The 25,331-nt window shown below is 43.5% G+C and overlaps 1 protein-coding gene across 1 annotated transcript in view; it reads right to left on the reverse strand.

Moving 5' to 3' along the window:
• The window catches only part of DNAH10 (dynein axonemal heavy chain 10), a 158,111-nt gene that overhangs the window by 84,624 nt on the left and 48,156 nt on the right, over positions 1 to 25,331 (reverse strand). The window contains exons 24-35 of the mRNA XM_040250606.1: positions 24,159 to 24,337; positions 22,043 to 22,254; positions 20,075 to 20,228; positions 15,615 to 15,848; positions 14,529 to 14,651; positions 12,928 to 13,161; positions 9,853 to 10,076; positions 7,107 to 7,376; positions 6,771 to 6,954; positions 4,720 to 4,854; positions 3,461 to 3,613; positions 724 to 912 (exon numbers count right to left, since the gene is read on the reverse strand). Of these exons, the coding sequence (XP_040106540.1) occupies positions 724 to 912; positions 3,461 to 3,613; positions 4,720 to 4,854; positions 6,771 to 6,954; positions 7,107 to 7,376; positions 9,853 to 10,076; positions 12,928 to 13,161; positions 14,529 to 14,651; positions 15,615 to 15,848; positions 20,075 to 20,228; positions 22,043 to 22,254; positions 24,159 to 24,337 (2,291 nt within the window). The remainder of the gene's footprint in view (positions 1 to 723; positions 913 to 3,460; positions 3,614 to 4,719; positions 4,855 to 6,770; positions 6,955 to 7,106; positions 7,377 to 9,852; positions 10,077 to 12,927; positions 13,162 to 14,528; positions 14,652 to 15,614; positions 15,849 to 20,074; positions 20,229 to 22,042; positions 22,255 to 24,158; positions 24,338 to 25,331) is intronic.

The raw sequence follows: 25,331 nt of genomic DNA on the forward strand, positions 1-25,331 counted from the left end.
ATAATTTCATGCATAGAACATTCTAGAAGTGATGCAATTGTAGTGATAGAGAATGACTGGCAGTTGTGAGTTAGAGTTGGGGGCAGGGTGCCACCATTAAGCGGAGACATAAGGAGTTTTTCTGTGATAATGAGACAGTCCTGTGTCTGGATTGTGGCTCCAGTTGTTCTATACATGGGATTAAATGTCACAGAACTAGACACACACACAAGACAGGGAGAAAGTGAAACCTGGTGAAACCCAAATAAAGCCCATACGTGCGTTAATAGCATTGTGTCCACGTAATTTTCCCAGCTTTGAGGGTATCACTGTGGAAAGCTGGATGAGGGGCCCCTGGAACTCTCTGGACTGCAGCCCCCACCTCCTGTGAGTCAAATGGTTCCAAAATGAAAGTTGTCATTTTAAAAAGGGAGGGAGAGGACTTCCCCAGTGGTCCAGTGGCTAAGACTCCACACTCCCAATGCAGGGGGCCCAGGTTCAATTCCTAGCCAAGGAACTGGAATCCCATATGCCACAACTAAAACCCAGTGCAGCCTAATAGATAAAATGAATATAAAAAATTAATTGTTCCCAAAGCATCTATCATTCATTGTTTAATAAATAAAAAGGGAGGGAGACCAAGCAAACTATTTGAAGAGTCACACAGAACGAAAATGGCCCAGGCCCCAGTCTGAGCACAGACTCAGATGGGGTTCAGGGCCACGGGGCACTGGGGGGCCTCACCTTGGCCCAGAGGAAGCCCTCGGAGAACAACATGATCTCGCAGATCTGCTGCAGGTCCGGCACAATCACCACCACTGGCCGGAAGAGAGCCTTCACCGACTCGGGCAGCTCTGTGCGGCCCGCGTAGCCAGGGTTCATGGTGATGAAGATGCCCATTTTGGAGTCCAGGGAGATCTCTTGCCCTTCAAACTAGGGGACAAGAGCAAAGGAAGGGAGGGTTATACTGCCGGCCAGCCTGCCAGGGGAAAGGTGGCCTGGGTAGCCATGCGGCTACTCGTTTTCATGGATAAAAAGCAGACATCACCATCTGTGTCTTGCCCCTTCCTGGTGATAAACGCAGAGTCCTCATGCTTATGACCTCAATGTTCTGGGAGGCAAGCCTCAGTCAACCCCCAAACTCTGATCCAAATCCAGGGTCTGTCGACTTAAAAACTAGTTGATGTTGGGAAAGTGTGCAGCCTGGGGCTGATTTGAGGTGCTGCATGACCCCAATGGGTCACTTACTCCCTTTGAGTCTCCATCATCTAGAACACCCAGCCCATCACTGTGCACAATGTGGATTTTCATTCATGTTAATTGTCATTTCTCTTCCCACTCCCACCTTTATCCCCATCTGGCTGCCTGGGTGTCACCCAGACCTTTCCCACCAGAATCCAACCTCAGCATCCTTTGAGAAACCAGCCTTGGAACTTCCCTGGTGGTCCAGTGGCTAAGACTTTGAGCTCCCAATGGAGGGAGCCCAGGGTTCGATCCATGGTCAGGGAACTAGATCCAGCAAGCTACAACTAAGAGCTCATATGCCACAACTAAAGATCCTGCGTGCCACAACTGAGACCTGGCATGCCAAATAAATAAATAAATGTATGTGTATATATACATATATATATATATATATATTTTTTTTTTTTTTTTAAGAAACCAGGCTTTGTCCTCCAGGTGCTCCATGGACTGACAAAGTACAGAAATCTCTATATTTTGAGTCTCTTTAGCCTACAGTGAATTTCAACTATTTCAGCTTTCCTCTCTACTAAGATTTTACTGCTTTGTTTCTTTTAATGGCCCATCAGACAGACAGAAAACAGAATTCTTATTTTTATGAGGCCCAGGCTGCCTCTGACAAGAGGGCAGCCCAGCAGGTATCTGATGCTCCCCGAAGGATGGAGGCCGCTGTCTTATCTCCCAAGTCTGCACTGAGACCACCGTCATCCATGCCTCAATGCCTCATGTGAGTCCCAGAGCATCCCCTGGAGATGACAGACAGGGCTGCTCTTAAAAACACAGCTTCTAGAAAACCAAATGCATTGCAGGTTCAATGTGTCTCCCATGGCAGTAGTCAGCTCAGTCCTAAAATGTTTCAGAACTAATGAATTAGAAGTCCATCTAGAACCTTCACTGGAATCCTCAAATGTTTAATAGGACCCACTTTACATAATCCTCTGACCACCAGCAACACTAAGGTCCAGGGAAAAAGCAGGTGGGGTGGCTGCAGAGGGGTCCATAACAGAGTCCTCACAGCCCAAGCTGAATTTGGTTCCTGGATCTCCCAATGAGGCTCTGTGGGGTCTTGATGGATGTATAGGAGTTTTCAGGAGAAGGAGGAAAAAAGGACAATTTCAGGCAGATAGGGATGCATTTGGTGTCCCAGGGTCTGCTATGTCTGTGCAGCAAGTGTCATAAAGTGACAAGGGTGGAAGGGCATGCAGAAGCAAGGACAGTGGCCAGAGGGACGGTAGAGCACGTTGGGACCACAGAGGGCCTCAGGGTAGGGAAACGGTTCAGCCACTCTGGTCCCTGTTGTCAGGGGACGCACCCTGGGCCACCTAAACTACATAAGATCACGTTTCTCCAAACTCTGATCCATTTTCATCTGATGTAACTTAAAGCAGATGTCCCAAACTTGAGTCTACAAATGTATTGTTGGACTGGGAGAGATTAGTATAATCTCAAAAGAAAAATTAAAATTGCCTTTTCACTTTAATAACAACCTTAAAAATCTTGGTCATGGGATTTCTCTGGGGGTCCAGTGGTTAAGACTCTATGCTTCCAATGCAGAGGGTGTGGGTTCAATCCCTGGTCGGGGAACTAAGATCCCACATGCTTCATGGTGTGGCCAAAAAATAAATAAATGTCCACAGAAATGGTTCTTAGTGATCCAAAATGACATTAAAAAAAAAACTTGGTCATTATAATGCCCTAACTTTACTGGGTCTGAAGGCAAAATTTCTTGTTCATTGCAATAATTTCTACTGAAGACATTCTGATTCAATGGACTCTTGATTTCTCTTAAGTCACTTTTTCTCAAATTTGGGAAGTCATTAAAAACATCTTTTGACCTTGAAAGGGGACCTTATACTTCATTTACTTGAGAATATGGCCCTACCCATCACTATTAGTCATGTCTGTAATTTACTTTTTTAATTTATTTTTTGGCTGTCCCATGAAGCATGCAAGATCCTAGTTCCCCAACCAGAGACTGGACCAGTGCCCGTTGCACTGGGAGCTCTGAGTTTTAACCACTGGACCATCAGGGAGTCCCATGTCTGAAGTTCTTAGATTATTACAGTACTTAATTATCAAAGATAATCACTGATCACTTGGGGAAACCCAATTATCTCCACATGAAAGCAGAAGTCGGGCAAATCTACATCTGGGGGAGCCTGGTCTGGATAGATGACTGTCCACCGTCACACGTTCCCATCTTGGGGAGGATCTGGGCCAGCTTCACACCTAGCCTCACCTGGAACGTGGTTAACTGATGGATCAGAGCATTTCTTATCGTCTGAATCTGGGATGAGATGACTGACAACACAGAGGCATCAATGCGATTAAACTCGTCGAAGCAGCCCCAAGCCCCACACTGAGCAAGGCCCGAGAAGATCTTCCCGACAGCCTAGGATGAAAGGAATGTCAGGACAAGGGCAATTTTCATCTTTAAAATCACAAGCAATCCACGTATGGATACAATTTTCTAAATTAAAAGCAAACGATGATTATCAGATTGGCAGAGACGCATTCAGCCAGCCACTCTACTAATGGATCTTCCTGGCAAGATTTCCAAGGCCTCTTGTGGGCCAGCTCCCAATCATGGGATTTTACAAATTCAGGATTTTTTTAATTAAAAAAAAATTTTATTCGAGTAGGTTTGATTTATAATGTGTTAGTTTTGCTGTACAGCAAAGTGAATCAGTTATACACACACACACACACACACACACACACACACACACACACGTCTCCATTGTTTTTTAGATTCTTTCTCCTATAGGCCACTGCAGAGTACTGAGTAGAGCTCCCTGTGCTATACAGTAGGCCCTTATTAGTGATCTATTTTATATATAGTAGTATGTATATGTCCATTCTAATCTCCAATTTATCCCTCCCCCTCCATAATCCCTGGTAACCATAGCTTTGTTTTCTACATTTGTGGCTCTAGTATTTCTGTTTTGTAAAGAAGTTCAAAGATTTCAAAAATTAAGGATTTTAATGTAAAAAAACTCAGATTTCTGGCTTCTCTTGAGATGCTGAAAAATCCAGCAATACTGGGTCCTCTCTTCTTGGTGACAGTTGACCTAACCTGAACACCAGCGCCTCCTTCCAATGGAGCTTTGCTTTCCAGTTGCCACAGTCACCACCACTCTCTGTGAATCTCTGCTGTTTACTCATTTACACTATCCACCTGACTCCAGTGAGCATTTAGTCTGAGACGCTTGCTCTATATGCTGCTAACAAAGAAATACATCCAAGATCCCAGACTGATGGTGAAAGGTTCCCTGCCTCCAGCTGTCACTATGTCACTTCTTGGAAGCATATGAGATAAAATGCTTTCACCCATGTCCTCCTTTGAGCTCTTGGCCTAGGAAGACGGCACTAGAAGTGATGTCAGGGTATCGACTGGCTGTACCATCCTGAAAGCATCCCATCTCATCTGACCTTGGAAGTTAAGCAGGGTTGGGCCTGGTTAGTCTTTGGATGGAAGAAGTGACACCAGATCCTTACTTTGTAATCCATGCCTTCGCCGCAGTTGGTTACGACACAGAGCAAGCCCAAGGCTTTGGCCAGGTCCTTGGTGGTCTCAGTTTTGCCGGTACCTGCTGGGCCAGCAGGAGCGCCACCCAGATACATGGACAGTGCCTGTCAGAAGTCAAATGCAAAACATGTGTTGTCTGCCATGGAAGGAAAGAGGCATCAGTGACCAGTTCGTGACAACCTATGTGGAATATATAAATGGTAATGGACCAGCTCACACTCACCTTTTCTGACAGTGACCCTGACCTCCACTGACCTCCACTGACCACTCCACCCCAACCCCCTGTTATACAGGGACCAGAAAACCAATGACTCCACAACATGCTGGACTCTGTACCCACCCTGAGGACAATGTCTAGTAGTTCCCAGAGCTGAGGCTCATGAGAACATGGACTTATGTGCAGGGAAGGATTCATTTTGCCCAAAGAAAGGTTTGGCCCTTTGTCTTTAGATCCTAGGAGCTGATCTCTAAGGCCCCAGAATGTTCTGCCTCAGAAGAGTCCTTGTTTATCTGGGGACCTTGGGCCACGCCAGACAGTCTAACAATGTGATTTATGGTGGAAGCCCTGGATCACGTGGCATCAGCAAGTCAACTTCAAGAGGATCTGGAGACTAAGGTCAGTCATTTAGAGGGGTCAGTCTTGTATGTATGACAAGCCCCTAGTTAAAACCCAAGGCTCCGTGGGCTTCCCTAGGCAACAGAACTTCATACATAGTTGCTGGAGAAAATGATGCTGTTTGGACCACTGATTTGAACAGGAAACTGAAGCTTAGACCTGGTCTTTCCTAGACCCTGTCCTATTGCTAAATGCAGGTCTCCCTTCTCCCATTGCTGATTTTTATCTGTATCCATTTGCTATAAAAACCATGTTGTTGCTGTTGTTGCTGCTGTTTAGTCAAGTCGTATCCCACTATTTGCCACCCCCACAGCCCACCAGGCTCCTCTATCCATGGGATTTTCCAGGCAAGAATACTGCAGTGGGTTGCCATTTCCTTCTCCAGGAGATCTTGACCCAGGGATTGAACCCACATCTCCCCCATCACAGCCAGATTTTTTTTTTTTTTTTTTACCACTGAGCCACCTGGGAAGCCCTATAAAAACCACAATGGCTTTACCAAATTCTGTAATTCCTCTTAGCAAACTATTGAAACTGAGGGTGGTTTTGGGGGCCACCAGAACTTGAAACAGCCCAATCCCAAAAGGTAGCAAGTATGTCCTATTCCAAATGGAACTTCTTTTACAGATTTTTAAAGAACGACCTTTACCATCAAACCTTTTTACTATCAGCATTCGTTTCCCGGGGTTGCCATAGCAACGTACCCCCAAATTGTCTGGCTTAAAACAACAGAAATGTGTTCTCTTACAGTTCTGGAGGCTAAAAGCCTGAAATTAAGGTGTGAGCGGGGCCACACTGCCTCCAAAGACTTGAAGGGAGGCTCATTCCTGGCTTCCTCCAGCTTCTGGTGGCTCCAGGCATTTCCTGGCGTGTGGCTGCGTCTCTCCAGTCTCTGCCTCTGTCTTCACATCTCTTCGTGCCTCTGTGTTCTCTCCTCCTCTTACACGGACACCAGGCATTGGTACTAGGGCTCTAATCCAGGCTGTTCTCACCCCAATCCTTAACTAATTCAATCTGCCAAGACCCTATTTCTAAACAGGGTCACATCTGAGGTTCTGAGCCGACATGAATTTGGGGTGGGGAGGACATTGTTCAACCCAGTGTATGCGTGCTCAATCATGACTGACTCCTTGCAACCCCACGGACTGTAGCCCACCAGGCTCCTCTGTCCATGGGAATTCCCTTGGCAAGAATACTGGAGCGGGTTGCCATTTCCTCTTCCAGAGGATCTTCCTAACCAAGAGATCGAACCGGCATGTCCTACCCTGGCAAGCAGGTTCTTTACCACCGAGCCACTTGGGAAGCCTGTTCAACCCAGTACACCATCACAGTTACTATCACACCCAGAGAAAAAACTCATAACCCCAGGAGAATGATCCCCACCAGAGCCAGGCCGCCAGTCACCTGGGTGAGCGTCAGGTAGATCCGGTCCGTCAGGGGCGTGATAACCAGCCGCCCGTTCAAACCCATGTACTCGTAGCCGTAGCAAAAGGTCCCCGTGCACTGGCGGATGTTCAGCTCGTCTGGTTCCCGGTCCCAGTAAAAACGCAGCTGACTTTCCCACTCAAACTCCCGGGCCTCGAGAATGCTGGAAGGGGAGCAACGGGGCATAAGTGAAGAGGGAAAGAGCTGAGACGGAAGAGAAGGTAGACGGTGGGGGCAGGACGGAGAGATGCTGAGAGAGGCTAGAGGATGACACAGGACAGGTTTCGAGACACGAGTGCCCTGGGAGGTCCCCACCTGCCCCGGATGAAAGAGTCGACTGTGTCGCGGGCATGCACGTCTATGATGAGCACGGTGTTGTATTTCTTTCTGTCGTTCCTGCTTAAGTTCAAGGTAATCCGGGTGACCAGCTCGTCGATCTGCCGGTGCATCTTCTGGCCGTAGTTCTTCATGGCCTGCTTCTCCCCCAGCTTCACTTTGCGGAAGACATCTTCCACCTCCCAGGTCCACCACACCTGGCTGGCGGCCAGCACCACCATCCCTTGGTACATGAGCATCCAGTCGACCCTAAAGGAAAAGCAGGCTTTTATGAGACTTTCCCAGGATTGGAACTAAAAATGGTCTTGTTAAGAATCTATTTCTTCTGGGACTTTCCTTGCAGTCCAGTGGTTAGGACTCCACACTTCAACGGAAAAGGGCATGGGTTCAATCCCTGGACAGGGAACTAGGATCCCACAAGCATGGCCAAAAACAAAACAAAAAAGAATATTTGTCTCATACAGATGGCCAACAGGCACATGAAAAGATGCTCAACATCAATAATTACTAGAGAATTGCAGATTAAAACTACAATGAGGTATCACCTCACAGCAGTTAGAATGGCCAGCATTAAAAAGTCTACAAATAATAAATGCTGGAAAGAGTGTGGAGAAAAGGGAACACTCCTACACTGTTGGTGGGAATGTAAGCAGGTGCAGCCACTATAGAGAATAGTATGGCAGCTCCTCAGAAAACTAAAAATAGAATTACCCTATGACCCAACAATTCCACTCCTGGACATATATCCAGAGAAAACTATAATTCAAAAAGATACATGCACCCTGATGATCATCGCAGCACAATTTACAACAGCCAAGACATGGAAACAATCTAATACAGTGGAATATTACTCAGCCATAAAAAAGAATGAAATACTGCCATTTGCAGCAACATGGATAGACCTAGAGATTATCACACAGGGTGAAGTAAGACAGAAAGAGTCACAGACACAGAAAACAAGCTTATGCTTACCAAAGGCGGAAGGGACTTAGGTAGGGGAGAATAAATCAGGAGTGTAGGATTAACAGATATAAACTACTACACATAAATAAGGCACAAAGATTAACTGTACAGCACAGGGGATTATATTCAATATCATGCAATAACCTATAAAGGAAAATAATCAGAAATATACATATTTATGTACATATTAATATAACTGAATCACTTTGCTGTACACCTGAAACAAATACAATATTGTAAATCAACTATACTTTAATTTTTTAAAAAATTTTCTTTGATCTGGAATAGGAAGACAAGTACGAGACCAATAAACAAAGGAGATAAACCTCTTCTGGTTAGATAATAGAACTCAGGCCAACAGAGACATGCACGTGAACAGTTACAGGGGCGTGACTGTGTAAAAGAAGCCAGATCACCTGAAAGATGTGTTTTTACAGATGCTTAGAAGTTATTTAGTATGATAGGCACATTATAAGAATTTTTAAATTTTTTAAAATTCCAACAACAAAAAAATTGATTATCTCTGACCACACCTCCCATGCTTCCTTGCTATAATTTCCTGAGGGTCACTGGGCACCCTTTTCTATTCTCATACAAACCTGTATAAAGACACATAAATGGGGAGAAGGGGGTGTGAGGGCTGATTCTCCAAAACTGGCATCCGGCAACACAAGCTACACTGCACCTTGCTTCTCTCATTGACTAGTTCCAGTGGGCTTGCGTCTCAGTTAGGCATGCAGAGTATTTACGCTATGGGAATTGGCATACACTCTAAGTCAAAGCTTATCTTCTCAAAGAGCTAGTTTACCAATACACCAATGAATGTATCTATATACACCCAATTACATAAAGCGATAAACCCATTTTTTATATGGCACAGAACCAAGAAAAAGCAGGATCCTAGTCAGACAAAATACTATGCTCTGTCCTAATAATTCATTAAATAGACATTTTCAGTTTGCAAAATCAAAAAAGCAGCATGCAAAACCAAGAGGACAGTGTTCCCATAATAATAAAGACTTTGTATCGGCATAAAGGCCCTGCCAAATGTACTGCAACTCTCCTGGGAAGCTATCCAAAGATGCTCTGTGTGCTTTGGGTTCAACCACATAGTAAAGCCGGCCCTCTTAGTGACTGGCATGGTTTAGCTCGGTGCCTGGAAGTTCTGAGGCCACAAAATCAAAGAATGATTGAAATTCATCAACTATTCTAAAAACAACTTTGCCGTTAACCTACACATAGAGTCCATCTTAATGAACACCTGGGTTCTGGTGAATCACTGCTGCTGCTAAGTCACTTCAGTCGTGTCCAACTCTGAGCGACCCCATAGACGGCAGCCCACCAGGCTCCTCTGTCCCTGGGATTCTCCAGGCAAGAACACTGGAGTGGGTTGCCATTTCCTTCTCCAATGCATTCACCAGGTTCTCACATTTAAGCTCAGAATCACCTGGGAATCTTGTGAAAACCCAGTTCCTGGGAGCCCACCCTGAGAGTTTCTGATGTAGCAGGTTTGGGGTGGGGCTCAGGAAATTGCATTTTGACCAGGCTCCTAGGGGCCCTGATGCTCCCAGCCCATGGACCACAATTTGAGAAGTGCTGTACACAGTAATCCATAAAGAACACAGGTATCCATCAGCTAATTTAGCTATGGCAGGGAAAGAAAACCATTTGAAATGTCAGTCAGTCTACTCCACACCCTGAAAATCGATCCCTTATTACCATAAATAAAATAAAGTAACACAAATCACATTTACAATCCTACCTGGTTTTGTCTTCACAGTATCTAAAAATAGCCTCTTTGGTAATTAGCCTGTTAGTTCTTCGCATTTCGTTCAAAACTGCTGTCATCCAATCCTCCACACGCCCCTCAGCCCGGATGATCTTCCGGAACTCCATGACTTCTCCTTCTGCTGATATCATGGCAGATACCAGTTTTTCTCCACTGTCCCCGTCATGAAACCTCAGCAGTGCTATGTTGTCATACATCTGCAATACAGTGGGAGAGTACACCCTGTAATACCTTCACTGGGTTCTGGAATCAAAGAACAGCCTTCAGTGCTTCATCACACATCAGAGCTGCCAGGATGCCAGCAACAGCACCAGAGACCCACACCAAATAGGTATCTCTTTAGCCAGTGACAAACGTTCATTGGGTAATTCCTTTTATCTGCACTGTGAAAAGGTCTGAGGCGGGTTGAACAAAAAAGGAAAAAGGAGAAGATAGGTTCTCTCCCCACACTTGAGATTCTAGGATGTACATTGGGATGGAGAGGTATCCGGACACATGGACCAGCTGAACACAGGATGAGCAGAAGGAACAGCATGGTGATTAAACACTCTAGGGCTGAGGAATTAGAGACCTCCCAGGAATGAGGAATGAAGACCCCCACTGTCCAATCAGGTGTCTTTGACCAAGTTGCTTCTCCTCTCTCAGCCTGAAATAAACATAATTATGGCACCTACAAAATGCAGTCAAAGGATCAAATTAAATAACGTGCATGAAATGTCAGCTCCTTAAATGCTTGGCATTTGCTGGCTATCCTCATTGTTACTAATCAGAGTAATATTCAGGAAAAATGAGTCTTTTAGGGCCATTAGATAAGACAAGGCACTCTGCAAATCAGACAGGAGGACAGAAAGGCAACAAGCTTTAAAAAATAAAATCAAAGGTTTACAAAAGGAGCTACCAATAGCCAAAGTATTTCTAACAACACATTTTTCTACAACAGTAAAATATGTGTTTATGAAAGCCGAAAAAGAATATAAGCCTTCTCCCTTTGAGAAAGGAAAACATGCAAAGTATAACTCATACTTTGAGAAGGAAATCAGCATTCATTAAAGAAAACACAGTGTATTAATCTTGCTTCCCAGGTGGCACTAGTGGTAAAGAGCACCTGCCAATGCAAGAGACGTGAAGAGACTCCGGTTCGATCCTTGGGTGGGGAACATCCCCTGTAGGAGAGCATGGCAACTTCAAGTATTCTTTCCTGAAGAATCCTCATGGACAGAGGAGCCTGGTGGCTATAGTCCATGGGGTTGCAAAGTCAGAAACGACTGAAGCAGCTTAGCACACAGGCACGTATGCAGTGTATTAAGCAATTGATCCTCAGTACTTTATTTATTTGAAATAAAGTAATTGCTCCACAATGCTCTCCATCATGGATGATTTTGCCCCCAGGGACACTCAGCACTGTCTGGAGACATTTTTGGTTTTCACAGCTGGAGAGGGATGCTTCTGGCATCTATTGGGTAGAGGCCAAAAATGCTTCTAAACAACCTACAATTCACAAGACAGCCCCCACCCCTGACATAAACACACACACACACACACACACACACACACACTCACACACACAGGAAAAAAATGTCTGGCCCAAAAGAGAATCAAAAAGAGAGTGGATGGACTTCCCTGGTGGCACAGTGGATAAGAATCCAGAAAGATTCCACATGCCACGGAGCAACTGAGCTCATGCACAACAACTACTCAGGCCACGCTCTAGAGCTCTCAAGCTGCAGCTACCAAGCCTGCAAGCCACAACTACCGAAGCTCGTATGCCTAGAGCCTGTGCCCCACAACAAGAGGAGCCACTGCAGTGAGAAGCCTGCACAGCATAACAAAGAGTAGCCCCCACTTGCTGCAGCTAGAGAACGCCTGCAAGCAGCAATGAAGACCCTGCATAGCCCAAAATTAATCAATAAAGAGTCATTAAATGTATGTCATAACTGACTCTCTGCTGTATACCTGAAATGAACACAACACTGTGAGTCAGCTACATGCCAGTAAAAAAATAAATATCTCAAGCAAGATGCCAATAGTGTCAAGGCTGAGAAACCTCTAAGGTGAAGCTGAAGGTGAAGTCGCTCCATCGTGTCTGACTGTTTGCAACCCCATGGACTGTAATCTACTAGGCTTCTCCATCCATGGGATTCTCCCAGCAAGAATACTGGAGTAGATTGCCATTTCCTTCTCCAGGGGAATGGCTGATACTAAACATAGAGCTTTGATGAGCTGACCAAAGATTATTCCTGGCGCTGCTCTGATTCTCTGTCATAAGAGACAGTTTTGTCTGTTGTGTTTCCTGCCCTTCAGTATCACTCACGGATACACATACATTTATGTAAAAGTATGAAAACACAGGCTGGAAGGAGTTACATCAAAGCCATGATAATGGCTGCCTTTTGAAAGTGGAAGCAGAATTGTGAACGGGGATGAAACAGAGAATATGTCAACTTTATCTGCATAATTTTATCTTACAAAAAAAGAGACAAAACAAATATGACTAACTGGTAATAAGGGGGTCAGTTCTGTGGGGTAGATAGGTTCTTTAGCCAACATCATCAGGCAGGCACTGTTCAAAGCACTTTACAAACATTAATTCATTTAATCTCTATCTTTATAAATGTGTAGAATTGGAGTTATGTGAATTTACAGGGAAGAAAACTGATGACCAGAGAGGTTAAGTCACTTGCCAGAGGCCACACAGAAAATCCATGTAGAGCCAGGATTTGAACCCAGACAATCTAGCTGGATGTGCTGAACCACTATCCTGTATGGTCTCTCCAGTTATTATATTCGTCCTTGTATATTTCTGCATTGTTTCAGTTTCTCTAAAAATGTTATTTGGGGGACTGTGGAGAAAGAACAACAAATGGCAGCTCAGTGCTGGTGTGACTTCAGAGTACAGTGGATTTCATCAGATTTATGTTTCAAATAAAAACCCCAGCAGTGTTCCACAATCTTGGACTTCCGAGTTGAACCCAGCTGTGTAGCAGACTCAGATGAGCTGCAATTACAGAGCTTATGGGGACACTCCCACAGGAGCCCCCGGGGGCCGACCTTGATCATGTGCTCCTGGACACAGAGCGGGTCGCTGTTCCCCAGGATACTGAGCAGCTCGTCATCGGAAATGAAGAAGAACCTGGGGAAGGCATTCCTCTTGGAATCTAAGTAGTCGTTCAGGCTCTTCTGGCACTTCTCCAGGCCCTCGCTGATGTTCTGCAGGTCATTGAGGCGGTTGGGGGCCTCACAGCATCTCTTGATCACAGGGTCTTTCAAAGTCTCGCCCATGATCTGGATAAAGTCAAGAGGACAACTATCAATACGGATGGACTTAGAGAGTGTCATACTGAGTGAAGTAAGTCAGACAGAGAAGGGGAAATATCATATGACATCCCTTATATGTGGAATCTAAAAAGAAATGATGCAGATATATTATGTGTGCCTGCAAAGTTGCCCCAGTCATGTCCGAACTCTTTGTGACCCCATGAACTATAGCCGACCAGGCTCCTCTTTCCTTGTGGATTCTCCAGGCAAGAATGCCAGAGTGGGTTGCCATTTCCTTCTCTAGGGGAATCTTCCCGATCTACGGATCAAACTCGGGTCTCTTATGTCTCCTGCACTGACAGATGGGTTCTTTACCACCTGGGAAACCCCAAACACGAGTTGGCTGCTCATACTAGAGGATACAACAGCATCAGTGAGCAGCAAAGCACCTGGGCTTTGAGGTCAGGTGGGCTGGGTGACAATCCTTACCCCACTAACCACTAGCAGCAGTGCCCACGGGTACCACCCTTTCTGGAAAGGACTTTAAGACGACCATAGTCTTTCATGGGTAATGTACTTAATAATGAGATGTTAATCCTAAAAATGGAAAAAAACTTCAGACAAATTAGTTTTGAATGCAAAGAGTTTCACTTCAAACAAGATGTCCAGTTATTAGACAATAAATCAACTAAACTAATGTCAGTCACTGAGACATTACATAAAGTCATTGAAATGTTTTATCAGATGATTTCATAATACGAACTATGTTTCTCACAATATGAAGAGAAAATTATAAGACGAAATGATACAAAATATTGGGCTTCTCAGGTGGCTCAGTGGTAAAGACTCCACCCACCAGTACAGAAGCCAGAGGAGACATGGGTTCAATCCCTGGTTTGGGAAGATCCCCTGGAGGAGGAAATGGCAACCCATTCCAGGTATTCTTGCCAGGATAATCCCATGGACAGAGGAGCCTGGCAGGCTACAGTCCATGGGGTCACAAAGATTCAGATACAACTGAGAGACCGAGTATGCACACACACATACAAAATATCATTACAATTGTGTTCTTAAACCAGTATACATAGAAAAATATTACATATTAAAGATGATGAAACTATGGAAGACATCTTTTCCTTCTCTTCTACACTTCCCCAAGGTTTTTAAATAACTACTACTTTTATGATAAAAAGTAAAAATAAAAAAGTTGTAGTGCCTTATGCTGGTGGCTTCAGATCAAACAGAAATTCTTACTGAAGAGATTAAATTCACATACAATGACAGAAAAAATTCAGAAGCTACAAATAGGCCAAATACTACATGTAAATACATAAGTGAAAGTATCTCCGATTACTGTCCATCTTTCAAGACTAAAATAGAAGCCAGTCACTTGCCCTTTTAAATACTCTGTCAATGTTATCAAACTTCTTTGCTTCATCTGGAAGTTGTGATCTGATATCTCCACCAATAAAGATGCTTTCCAGATACATCCATTTTCTCTGAACCAACATCCAAATCTGTAAATGCACAACATTATCATCAACACAGGTTCCCAGGTGCCTCAAGGTGTGTATGGCAAAATCCCACCCTAACACAGGACAGATTTAAATCAGTTCAGGTCAAAAGAATTTCCATGCAAGAGGGCAGAGTAAGTGCATATGATGCTTTAGTTGCCAAGTTGTGTGTGCAGCAACAAAGACCCAGCACAACCATAAATAAATACATTATTTTTTAAAAAGAAAGCAAATGAAGGAAGCCCATGCCTGACCACACTCTTAGCCAATGAACCAGGCCTGGCTTCATCCCACCCCAAGCTTTAGGGTGTAGCTATATTAATATAAGGTGCCTGCCGGTGGTCTCAGGACAAAAACAAGGCTGTCACACAGAACTGGTGAAATGAGCCTAGGTGGCTCACAGAGGTCTGGACACAAAGCAGGAAAGCCCCAAACCAACTAACTTAAGACCTGGTTGGGTGCTTCTCCACATGATGGACTAGGTTGGGAAAACTGCAGAAACACACATCAAAGTGAAATGAGCACAGGCCAAAAAAAAAATGTATGCAAGATGGACTTTAAAAAAGTCAAAATCACACAGAGAAAAACCCACTACGCTGTAAAAGAGAGTCTCCTCTAAAAAGAGTAAAATTCTAGTTTGAGAAAATAAAAAATAGAAGGAAATCAGAAAAGGGTTTTAAATATATTTAAATTCTTCAGTGTGATATAGGAGATGAAAGCATTCTTGCAACAAGAACAGGACAGTATTAAATAAGAACAAGGGCACATGGAAAAACACCAATGAGGAGTTCTATTAGTTAAAAATGCATTCATTGAAATAAAAACTCAGATTCACTCCTCTAATTATGCATCCCTCCCCTCAAAATAAATCAAAGAGGATCATTAGTTTCTGAGCACAAAATTGTCTCATACAAAGTTTCTTTCTATGAATCAGCTCCTTTCCATCATTTGTGTCTTTTTTCTCACCTCAATGACTTCCCCTATGAGAGAAAGCGTTTTTTCCCATTTGTGAACTGTCTGCAGGAAAGGTCCCACAAATCTGCTTCCTGAGATGCTTTGCAGGTTGAAAGTGTTGTCATCCAGGCACTGGATGATATCGTCAACAGACCCCAAGATGTGGCCTCGCTCCTGGGTGCCTTTGTAATACTTGACCACATTAAATTTCATATTTTCCCATGTGTCCAGGATTTCCTTCACAGCCTAGGCAGGAATATGAAAAGAATGGTTCAGGCATATGGGCTGAAAAAAACAACCCCAATCCAACAGCAGCTTCCTGAGTTTGCCATGGATCAGCTCCTCAACCCAGAGTTCTGGGTCAGTGTTCCAGATAAGCTGGCAATTCTAGTCGTCAGTTACCCAGTACTTGCTCTGTGCCAGGTAAGCACATGCTATACACCATCTCCTCTAGTCCTCAAAGCACCCCAGGGAGGGTGGGATTATTATTACCCACACTTTAGCAGAGGTGGGAACTGGGGCAAGAGAAGGGTCGGCTTGCCATGCTCACTCAGCTGAATGCCAGAGCCAGGGTCTAAATTCTGTAATTGGCCTCCAATCTGCATGCTCATGAGATCCTGCCCTGTGTTTACTGTCTAGCAAAAAGATCAAATTACAAAAAATATGTCTATTTTTCATGGCATGTTCAAAAACCACCTGTCGATAATTATATGTATATATACACAGATGTGTGTATATATGTGCCTGTGTGCATATGTATCTGTCTGTGTACATCATGTGTATGTGTGTGTGCACATATGTACATGCATGTGTGTGCATGTATGAGTGATATATTAGTATTTATGAACACCAATATGTGTGCATATGTGAGAGCATGGACGCATATGGGCATAGTACTCATGTACATGTTGGTGTGTGTATGTGTATTTTTATATCTCTGTAGTGTGTGTGTGTGTGGATATATGTTTATATTCCAGCACAAGCTGGAATCAAGATTGCTGGTAAAAATATCAATAACCTCAGATATGGAGATGACACCACCCTTATGGCAGAAAGTGAAGAGGAACTAAAAAGCCTCTTGATGAAAGTGAAAGAGGAGAGTGAAAACGTTGGCTTAAAGCTCAACATTCAGAAAACGAAGATCATGGCATCTGGTCCCATCACTTCATGGCAAATAGATGGGGAAAGAGTGGAAAGAGCATCAGACTTTATTTTTGGGGGCTCCAAAATCACTGCAGATGGTGACTGCAGCCATCAAATTAAAAGACACTTACTCCTTAGAAGAAAAGTTATGACTAACCTAGATAGCATATTCAAAAGCAGAGACATTACTTTGCCAACAAAGGTCTGTCTAGTCAAGGCTATGGTTTTTCCAGTAGTCATGTATGGATGTGAGAGTTGGACTGTGAAGAAAGCTGAGCACCGAAGAATTGATGCTTTTGAACTGTGGTGTTGGAGAAGACTCTTGAGAGTCCCTTGGACTGCAAGGAGATCCACCCAGTCCATTCTTTTTTTTTTTTTTTTTAATTTTACTTTACAATTCTGTATTGGTTTTGCCATACATTGACATGAATCCACCACGGGTGTACATGCGTTCCCAAACATGAACCCCCGCTCCCACTCCCCTCCCCACAACATCTCTCTGGGTCATCCCTGTGTACCAGCCCCAAGCATGCCGTATCCTGCATCGGACTTAGACTGGCGATTCGATTCTTACATGATATTATACATGTTTCAATGCCATTCTCCCAAATCATCTCACCCTCTCCCTCTCCCTCTGAGTCCAAAAGTCCGCTATACACATCTGTGTCTTTTTTGCTGTCCTGCATACAGGGTCATCATTGCCATCTTTCTAAATTCCATATATATGTGTTAGTATACTGTATTGGTGTTTTTCTTTCTGACTTACTTCATTCTGTATAATCGGCTCCAGTTTCATCCATCTCATCAGAACTGATTCAAATGTATTCCTTTTAACGGCTGAGTAATACTCCATTGTGTATATGTACCACAGCTTTCTTATCCATTCATCTGCTGATGGACATCTAGGTTGTTTCCATGTCCTGGCTATTATAAACAGTGCTGCAATGAACACTGGGGTACGTGTGTCTCTTTCAATTCTGGTTTCCTCAGTGTGTATGCCCAGCAGTGGGATTGCTGGGTCATAAGGCAGTTCTATTTGCAATTTTTTAAGGAATCTCCACACTGTTCTCCATAGGGGCTGTACTAGTTTGCATTCCCACCAACAGTGTAGGAGGGTTCCCTTCTCTCCACACCCTCTCCAGCATTTATTGCTTGCAGATTTTTGGATCGCAGATATTCTGACTGGTGTGAAGTGGTACCTCATTGTGGTTTTGATTTGCATTTCTCTAATAATGAGTGATGTTGAGCATCTTTTCATGTGTTTGTTAGCCATCCGTATGTCTTCTTTGGAGAAATGTCTATTTAGTTCTTTGGCCCATTTTTTGATTGGGTCGTTTATTTTTCTGGAACTGAGCTGCAGGAGTTGCTTATATATTTTTGAGATTAGTTGTTTGTCAGTTGATTCATTTGCTATTATTTTCTCCCATTCGGAAGGCTGTCTTTTCACTTTGCTTATATTTTCCTTTGTTGTGCAGAAGCTTTTAATTTTAATTAGGTCCCATTTGTTTATTTTTGCTTTTATTTCCAGAATTCTGGGAGGTGGATCATAGAGGATCCTGCTGTGGTTTATGTCGGAGAGTGTTTTGCCTATGTTCTCCTCCAGGAGTTTTATAGTTTCTGGTCTTACATTTAGATCTTTAATCCATTTTGAGTTTATCTTTGTGTGCAGTGTTAGAAAGTGATCTAGTTTCATTCTTTTACAAGTGGTTGACCAATTTTCCCAGCACCACTTGTTAAAGAGATTGTCTTTACTCCATTGTATATTCTTGCCTCCTTTGTCAAAGATAAGGTGTCCATATGTGTGTGGATTTATCTCTGGGCTTTCTATTTTGTTCCATTGATCTATATTTCTGTCTTTGTGCCAGTACCATACTGTCTTGATGACTGTGGCTTTGTAGTAGAGCCTGAAGTCAGGCAAGTTGATTCCTCCAGTTCCATTCTTCTTTCTCAAGATTGCTTTGGCTATTCAAGGTTTTTTGTATTTCCATACAAATCTTGAAATTATTTGTTCTAGTTCTGTGAAAAATATCGCTGGTAGCTTGATAGGGATTGCATTGAATTTGTAAATTGCTTTGGGTAGTATACTCATTTTCACTATATTGATTCTTCCAACCCATGAACATGGTATATTTCTCCATCTATTAGTGTCCTCTTTGATTTCTTTCATCAGTGTTTTATAGTTTTCTATATATAGGTCTTTAGTTTCTTTAGGTAGATATATTCCTAAATATTTTATTCTTTTTGTTGCAATGGTGAATGGAATTGTTTCCTTAATTTCTTTTTCTACTTTCTCATTATTAGTGTATAGGAATGCAAGGGATTTCTGTGTGTTGATTTTATATCCTGCAACTTTACTATATTCATTAATTAGCTCTAGTAATTTTCTGGTAGAGTCTTTAGGGTTTTCTATGTAGAGGATCATGTCATCTGCAGTGAGAGTTTTACTTCTTCTTTTCCAATTTGGATTCCTTTGATTTCTTTTTCTGCTCTGATTGCTGTGGCTAAAACTTCCAGAACTATGTTGAATAGTAGTGGTGAAAGTGGGCACCCAGTCCATTCTGAAGGAGATCAACCCTGGGATTTCTTTGGAAGGAATGATGCTAAAGCTGAAACTCCAGTACTTTGGCCACCTCATGTGAAGAGTTGACTCATTGGAAAAGACTCTGATTGGGGGCAGGAGGAGAAGAGGATGAGATGGCTTGATGGCATCACTGACTCGATGAACGTGAGTTTGAGTGAACTCCGGGAGTTGGTGATGGACAGGGAGGCCTGGCATGCTGCGATTCATGGGGACACAAAGAGTCGGACACGACTGAGCGACTAAACTGAACTGAACTGAGTGTGTGTGTGTGTGGATATATGTTTATATGTGTACATGTGTGTATATATGTGTATATGCTTTTTTTTTGGCCATGCTATACAGCATGCGGGATCTTAGTTCCCCAACCAGGGATGGAACATGTGCCCCCTGCAGTGGAAGCTCAGAGCCCTAACCACTGGACCACAGGGAATTCCCTGCATAGGCATTTCAAAGCATTAAAGAATGTACACTAAAATGTTAATAATTTATCTTCAGGTGGTGGAATTTATGAGTGGTTTATTTTCTCAGTTTTCTACCTTGAACACATTATTTCTTTAGTAAATAAGTTGAAAGTGAAACTATAAGAACAATTAAAATATTTAACTGGGGCAGAAATTCTATTTCTAGAACAATAATACATTCTTATTCAAACATAACAGGTACCAGAACAAACAGGTTTTCTCTTTGAATTAAAAAAAAAAAATTCTTTTTTTTTTCTAGCCTGTTTTATAACTCAAAATAGTCCTACCTTCTCAATGGCTATCTCCTTAATGGCCGACGTCACAATCTCATTGAGAACATCCGTGTGTTTGTGAAGTTCCATAGCAAACATGTTTTCCAAGGTGAATGTCTCAGTCATTTCAAAAATCACGCCCGTTTTCTCCATAAGCTCTTTCCAATGCCTGAAGGTGCATCCACATAAAAAATCTTTACATCTACGGAGTTTAGTGCTGGGTTTAATTATTCCCTCTTCAACCAAGGGCTTCTCAGGTGGCTCAGACAGTAAAGAATCTGCCTGCAAGGCAGGAGTCCCGGCTTTGATCCCAGGGTCAGCAAGATTCCTGGGAGAAGGACATGGCAACCCACTCCAGCATTCTTGCCTGGAGAATTCCACGGACAGAGGAGCCTGGAGGACTATAGTCCATGTGAAAGTCGCTCAGTCATGTCCAATTCTTTGCAACCCCATGGACTATACAGGCCATGGAATTCTCCAGGCCAGAATACTGAAGCGGGTAGCCTTTCCCTCCTCCAGGAGATCTTTCCAACCCAGGGACTAAACCCAGGCCCCCCGCATTACAGGCAGATGCTTTACTAGCTGAGCCAGCAGGGAAGCCCTTGGGGGTCACAAAAAATCAGACCAACTGAGCCACTAACACTTTCACTTTTCTTTCTTCAACCACAGGATAAATCCCATTATAATCACTTCTTGTAATGGAATTTGGAAACCTGAAGACCTTATTGGATATATGTACATCCACAGTTTTCCACAATCCCATTAGCTGCCAGAATTAAACCCAGGAAACAACATCTAGAACAGTGGTCCCCAAGCTTTTTGGCACCAGGGACCAATTTTGTGGAAGACAATTTTTCCATGGCCTGAGGGGTGGGGAGTGGGTTATGGTTTGGAGATGATTCTCATAAAGACCCCTCACATGTGCAGTTCACAGTAGGGTTCACGCTCCTGCGAGAATCTAAGGCGGCCGCTGAACTGACAGGAGGCGGAGCTCAGATGGTCATAAGAGCGGTGGGGAGCGACTGACTGTACATACAGATGAAGCTTTGCTCGCTCGCCTGCTGCTCACCTACTGCTGTGCAGCGTGATTTCTGTCTGGACCGGGACCAGTACTGGTCCATGGCCCACGGCTTGGGAGACCCCTAATCTAGAAGATACTTTCTCAGATGCCTCATCTTAACTACCACCTAAGAAAACACACTTTTCATTTATTGGTAACTGTTTCTGCATGGTCTCTAGACGGGTGATCCCGGCCTCTCTGGATCACTCAGCCTATTTGATACCCTGTTGTAATTTACGAGCATGCTTGTATTTGATAAATATTCAGCAATTACTAACTCTCTTCAGGTAGTGGGCTGGCAGCTGGGGGTTCACAGGGGCTCAAAGGTAAGGCCCCTGCCCTTGGGAACACTGCTACCAACTTGGGGAGACAGGTAGTGATCGATACAACAAATCTACAAATTAAATAACCGCCAAATGTTTCAAGTATTGTGAAAAAAACACAGCACGATTAAAAAAAAAAAAAAAGTGGCTACTTGAAACAGAAAGAACAAGACAGACACAGCACCAAGCAGCACTGCTCTTAACCCAATCTGGCCTCCTCTGAAGGTCCACATTTGCTCACGTTTAAGGTCTGATGTATACGGAATGAATGTAATAAGGCAGCTAAACGTGGCACTGGACTGGCAGAACGCCAGGTACCCAGCATAGAAGCAATTAGCATAGAATCACTAGGTTTTGTCGTACAAAGAGACGGTCAGGAAGGAGAATCCAGTTTTTCCCGCTCTCATCCCAGGTCTAGCGTGGGAGTTGATATAGAAGAATTCCTGTGGTTGATAATTTAATGGGAACTTTATACGGAAGCAATATTATATACAGAAATAGTACTTGTATATTTCTAGCCCTGCGTTGCTGCTGAAATCTTGTTCTTTGTCATCAGATCTGGGCAAAGACATATCTCAAAGTCAAAGCTCCTCCACCAACCTGTCTCTTAGAGCCTCATGCTTCAAGTCAAGAAGTAAAGGAATCGAGTCTTTGAATGCCTTCATTTTCGATTCCAAGTGGTAGGCCACCGATAAATTTCGGACCTGACGGGGCAGCTTTCTAAGGGACCTGAGAAAACTTTCAATTCCATCCTGGAGAAACTGAACATTCAGGTTGATCCAGAGTGTCTGAGACCATTCTTCCTTCGCAACCTGGAAATGAACAAGAAATAGTCCCATCAACAAGACTGGTCTGGAAACTCGAAGGTGGTTAGAAGGGAGAGCACATTCTTAACCCTTCAGCATGCTCGCTTCTCTCCAAATATTAACATCCATTTCCCCACAACAGGAGGCTTGCCTGGTGGCTCGGTGCTAAAGAATCCACCTGTCAATGCAGGAGATGCAGGTTCAATCCCTGGGTGGGGAAGACCCCCTGGAGAAGGAAATGGCAACCCACTCCAGTATTCTTGCCTGGGAAATCCCATGGACATGGGAACCTGATGGGCTGTCGACCCCACAGGGTCACAAAGAATCAGACACCACTGAGCAACTAAACAACAACACTGATCCCACAACAACCTCAAATTCACAAAGGAAAGATTAATTCTAAGGTTCTCAGACACAAACAAAAGCATTCCAACTTTTTTAATCCTTCACAAAAGGCTTAAAAATAAGGCTTACACAAAATTTTAAAAGGCTTACACAAAAATATGGCTGTATCTGAGAATGCGTGGGATCCAAAAATATACCTTTCTTTCTTTCAGGGAAAACGGAAAAGCAGGATGTCAGAAATCAGGGTTTTTAACTCAGGGAATCATGGGGACCCTAACATATGCACTTCATTCAAGCGCTGTCTTTTTCTGACAAAAGAAGCTAAGGTTACAAAATACCAGCAACTTAGATACTCCTGCTTAGTTATCATAAAGAAAAGACTTTGTGCTGTAGCTCCCTGAGGTTGAATGTAAAAAGTACTGTCTTACATACAGTTTGCCATCTTGGGTGGCTGGCATTTGCAACCTGTGACATCCAGGCTTGGCAGAGTTGCTTGAATCGTGAAACATATTTGACAGGAAATTATGTTAATTCATGTCATATGTGTCCAGTGATTTCTTTTTTTAATTTTTATGGGCATATAGTTACTTTATGATGTGTATGTCATGTTATATTTCTGTGTTAGTTGTGTTGTTCAGTTTTGTTAATTTCCACTGTACAGTAAAGTGAATCAGCTATATATATACATATGTCCCCTCATTTATGGATTTCTTTCCCATTTGGTCACCACGGAGGACTGAGTAGAGTTCCCTGTGCTGCACCACACATTCCCATTAGTTTTCTGATTTATGCGTAGCATCGCCAGTGTATATGTGTCAATTCCAGTCTCCCAGTTCACCCCACACTCCTCCTTTCCCTCTTGAGGCCGTGAGTTCCTTCTCTAGAGACACTAGAGGAAGCCTGGGCGCAGCAACAAAGACTCAGGCCCGCCAAAAAATAAATAAAGGAGAAAAACGTTTTAATTATTTTGACCTCACATCCCCTTCACCCACCAGTCCTCATTTCTCTGCTTCTCTTTGTAACAAGACTCACTGGAAACATCGTCTATACTTGGCATTTCTAATGCGTTTCTCCGCATTCTCTCTGTGTTTCAGAAGCCCTATGGAGAGTTTGCTGGTGTACGATAAAGCTGCATGTATTTCTAGTGTACAGCTGACATGTGTGCTCATCTGTGACACCATCAGTTCCATCTAGATAATGAACGTATCCATCACCATCCCCCTCAGTGGTCTCCTCCTGCCGCTCTGTAATCACCCCCTCCCACCCCTCTCCTTCCACCTCACCCCTAGGTAACCACTGACCTGCTTTCTGCCAGGAATATGTACAGTGGAAAGCAGGACATTCATAGTGTTAGACAGCCATCACACGCCCATCAGGTTCCAGAACTCTCTCCACACCCCAGATGGAAACCTCATACCCATTAGCAGTCACCCCCCATCACCTCCTCCCAAGATCTAAAGTGCGAGTTTCTCTGAAATCTGCCCCAGGCTCTTAATGACTCTGACCTCAAAGTCCACTGAGCCACATTCCCTCCATGGAGACCAAACCTGCGGGTGAACGCTTACCTTCAGTCCTTCATAGAGCTCGTAAATCACCTTCAGGCCACTCATTTCCTTCTGCACTTTGAGCAGCTCTGGGTACATCGTGATTGGAAGATCAAAAAGCTTCTCAGCATTAGCCAGCTCCTGGCGGTTCTTTTCATGTTTCATCAGCTCTTTATCGAAAGTGGCTAAAAGTTCTACTCCTAATAAATAAGTAAATAAATAAATTCATACTCAGCAGTGAAGAATTCACCTGCTAATGCAGGAGACTTGAGTTCAGTCCCTGAGTTGGGAGGATCCCCTGGAGAAGAAAATGACAACTTACTCCTGTATTCTTTCCTGGAGAATCCCATGGACAGAGGAGCCTGGTGGGCTGCAGTCCATGGGGTAGCAAGAGAGTCAGACATGACTTAGTGACTAGCAACAACATAGTCGATTTACAATGTTGTGTGACCTTCAGTGCATAACAGAATGATTCAGTTACACATATATTTATTCTTTTTCAGATTCTTTTCCCATATAGGTTACCACAGAGTATTGAGTAGAGTTCTCTGCACTATACAGTAGGTCCTTGTTGATTATCTATTATATGTATAGTAGTGAATACAACCCCAAACTCCTAATTTCTCCCTTCCCTGACTGTCTTTCCCTTTTGGTAACCATAAGTTTGTTTTCAAAGTCTGTGACTCTGTTTTGTAAATAAGTTCATTTTTAATACATACTTTTTTTTGATAGATAAGAAGTGATTTGTTAGCATAGGATGCTTGTATAAAATTCACATACAATCTTAAGGTATACAAAATTGAATAAGAAATCCTGAACAATATGCAAAATTATCACATCAGCCATAAAAGCCAACTGGGAAGACAAATATACAGTGACCAGACTTTATCTCTCCATCATTCTAACTAAAACCAGAGGCCAGTTACTGCAAGCTCCTCCAGTGAGAAACTTCTATCTCCTAAGCATTCTTGCTCTAAGTGGTCTCAACTTGGGCTGCAGATTAGAATCCCCATGGGAGCTTTTAAAAACTTTGATGTCCAGGGGCTTTCCTGGTGTTCCAGTGGTTGAAAACCCACCTGCCAATGGAGGGAACACAGGTTTGATCCCTGGTCCAGGAAGATCCCACAAGCTCCAGAGCAGCTAAGCCCATGGGCCGCAACTCCTGAGCCCGCAAGGTGCAACTACTGAAGCTGA

Source organism: Oryx dammah, unplaced genomic scaffold, assembly GCF_014754425.2.
Source record: "Oryx dammah isolate SB20612 unplaced genomic scaffold, SCBI_Odam_1.1 HiC_scaffold_12, whole genome shotgun sequence".
NCBI classification, from domain to species: Eukaryota; Metazoa; Chordata; class Mammalia; order Artiodactyla; family Bovidae; genus Oryx; species Oryx dammah.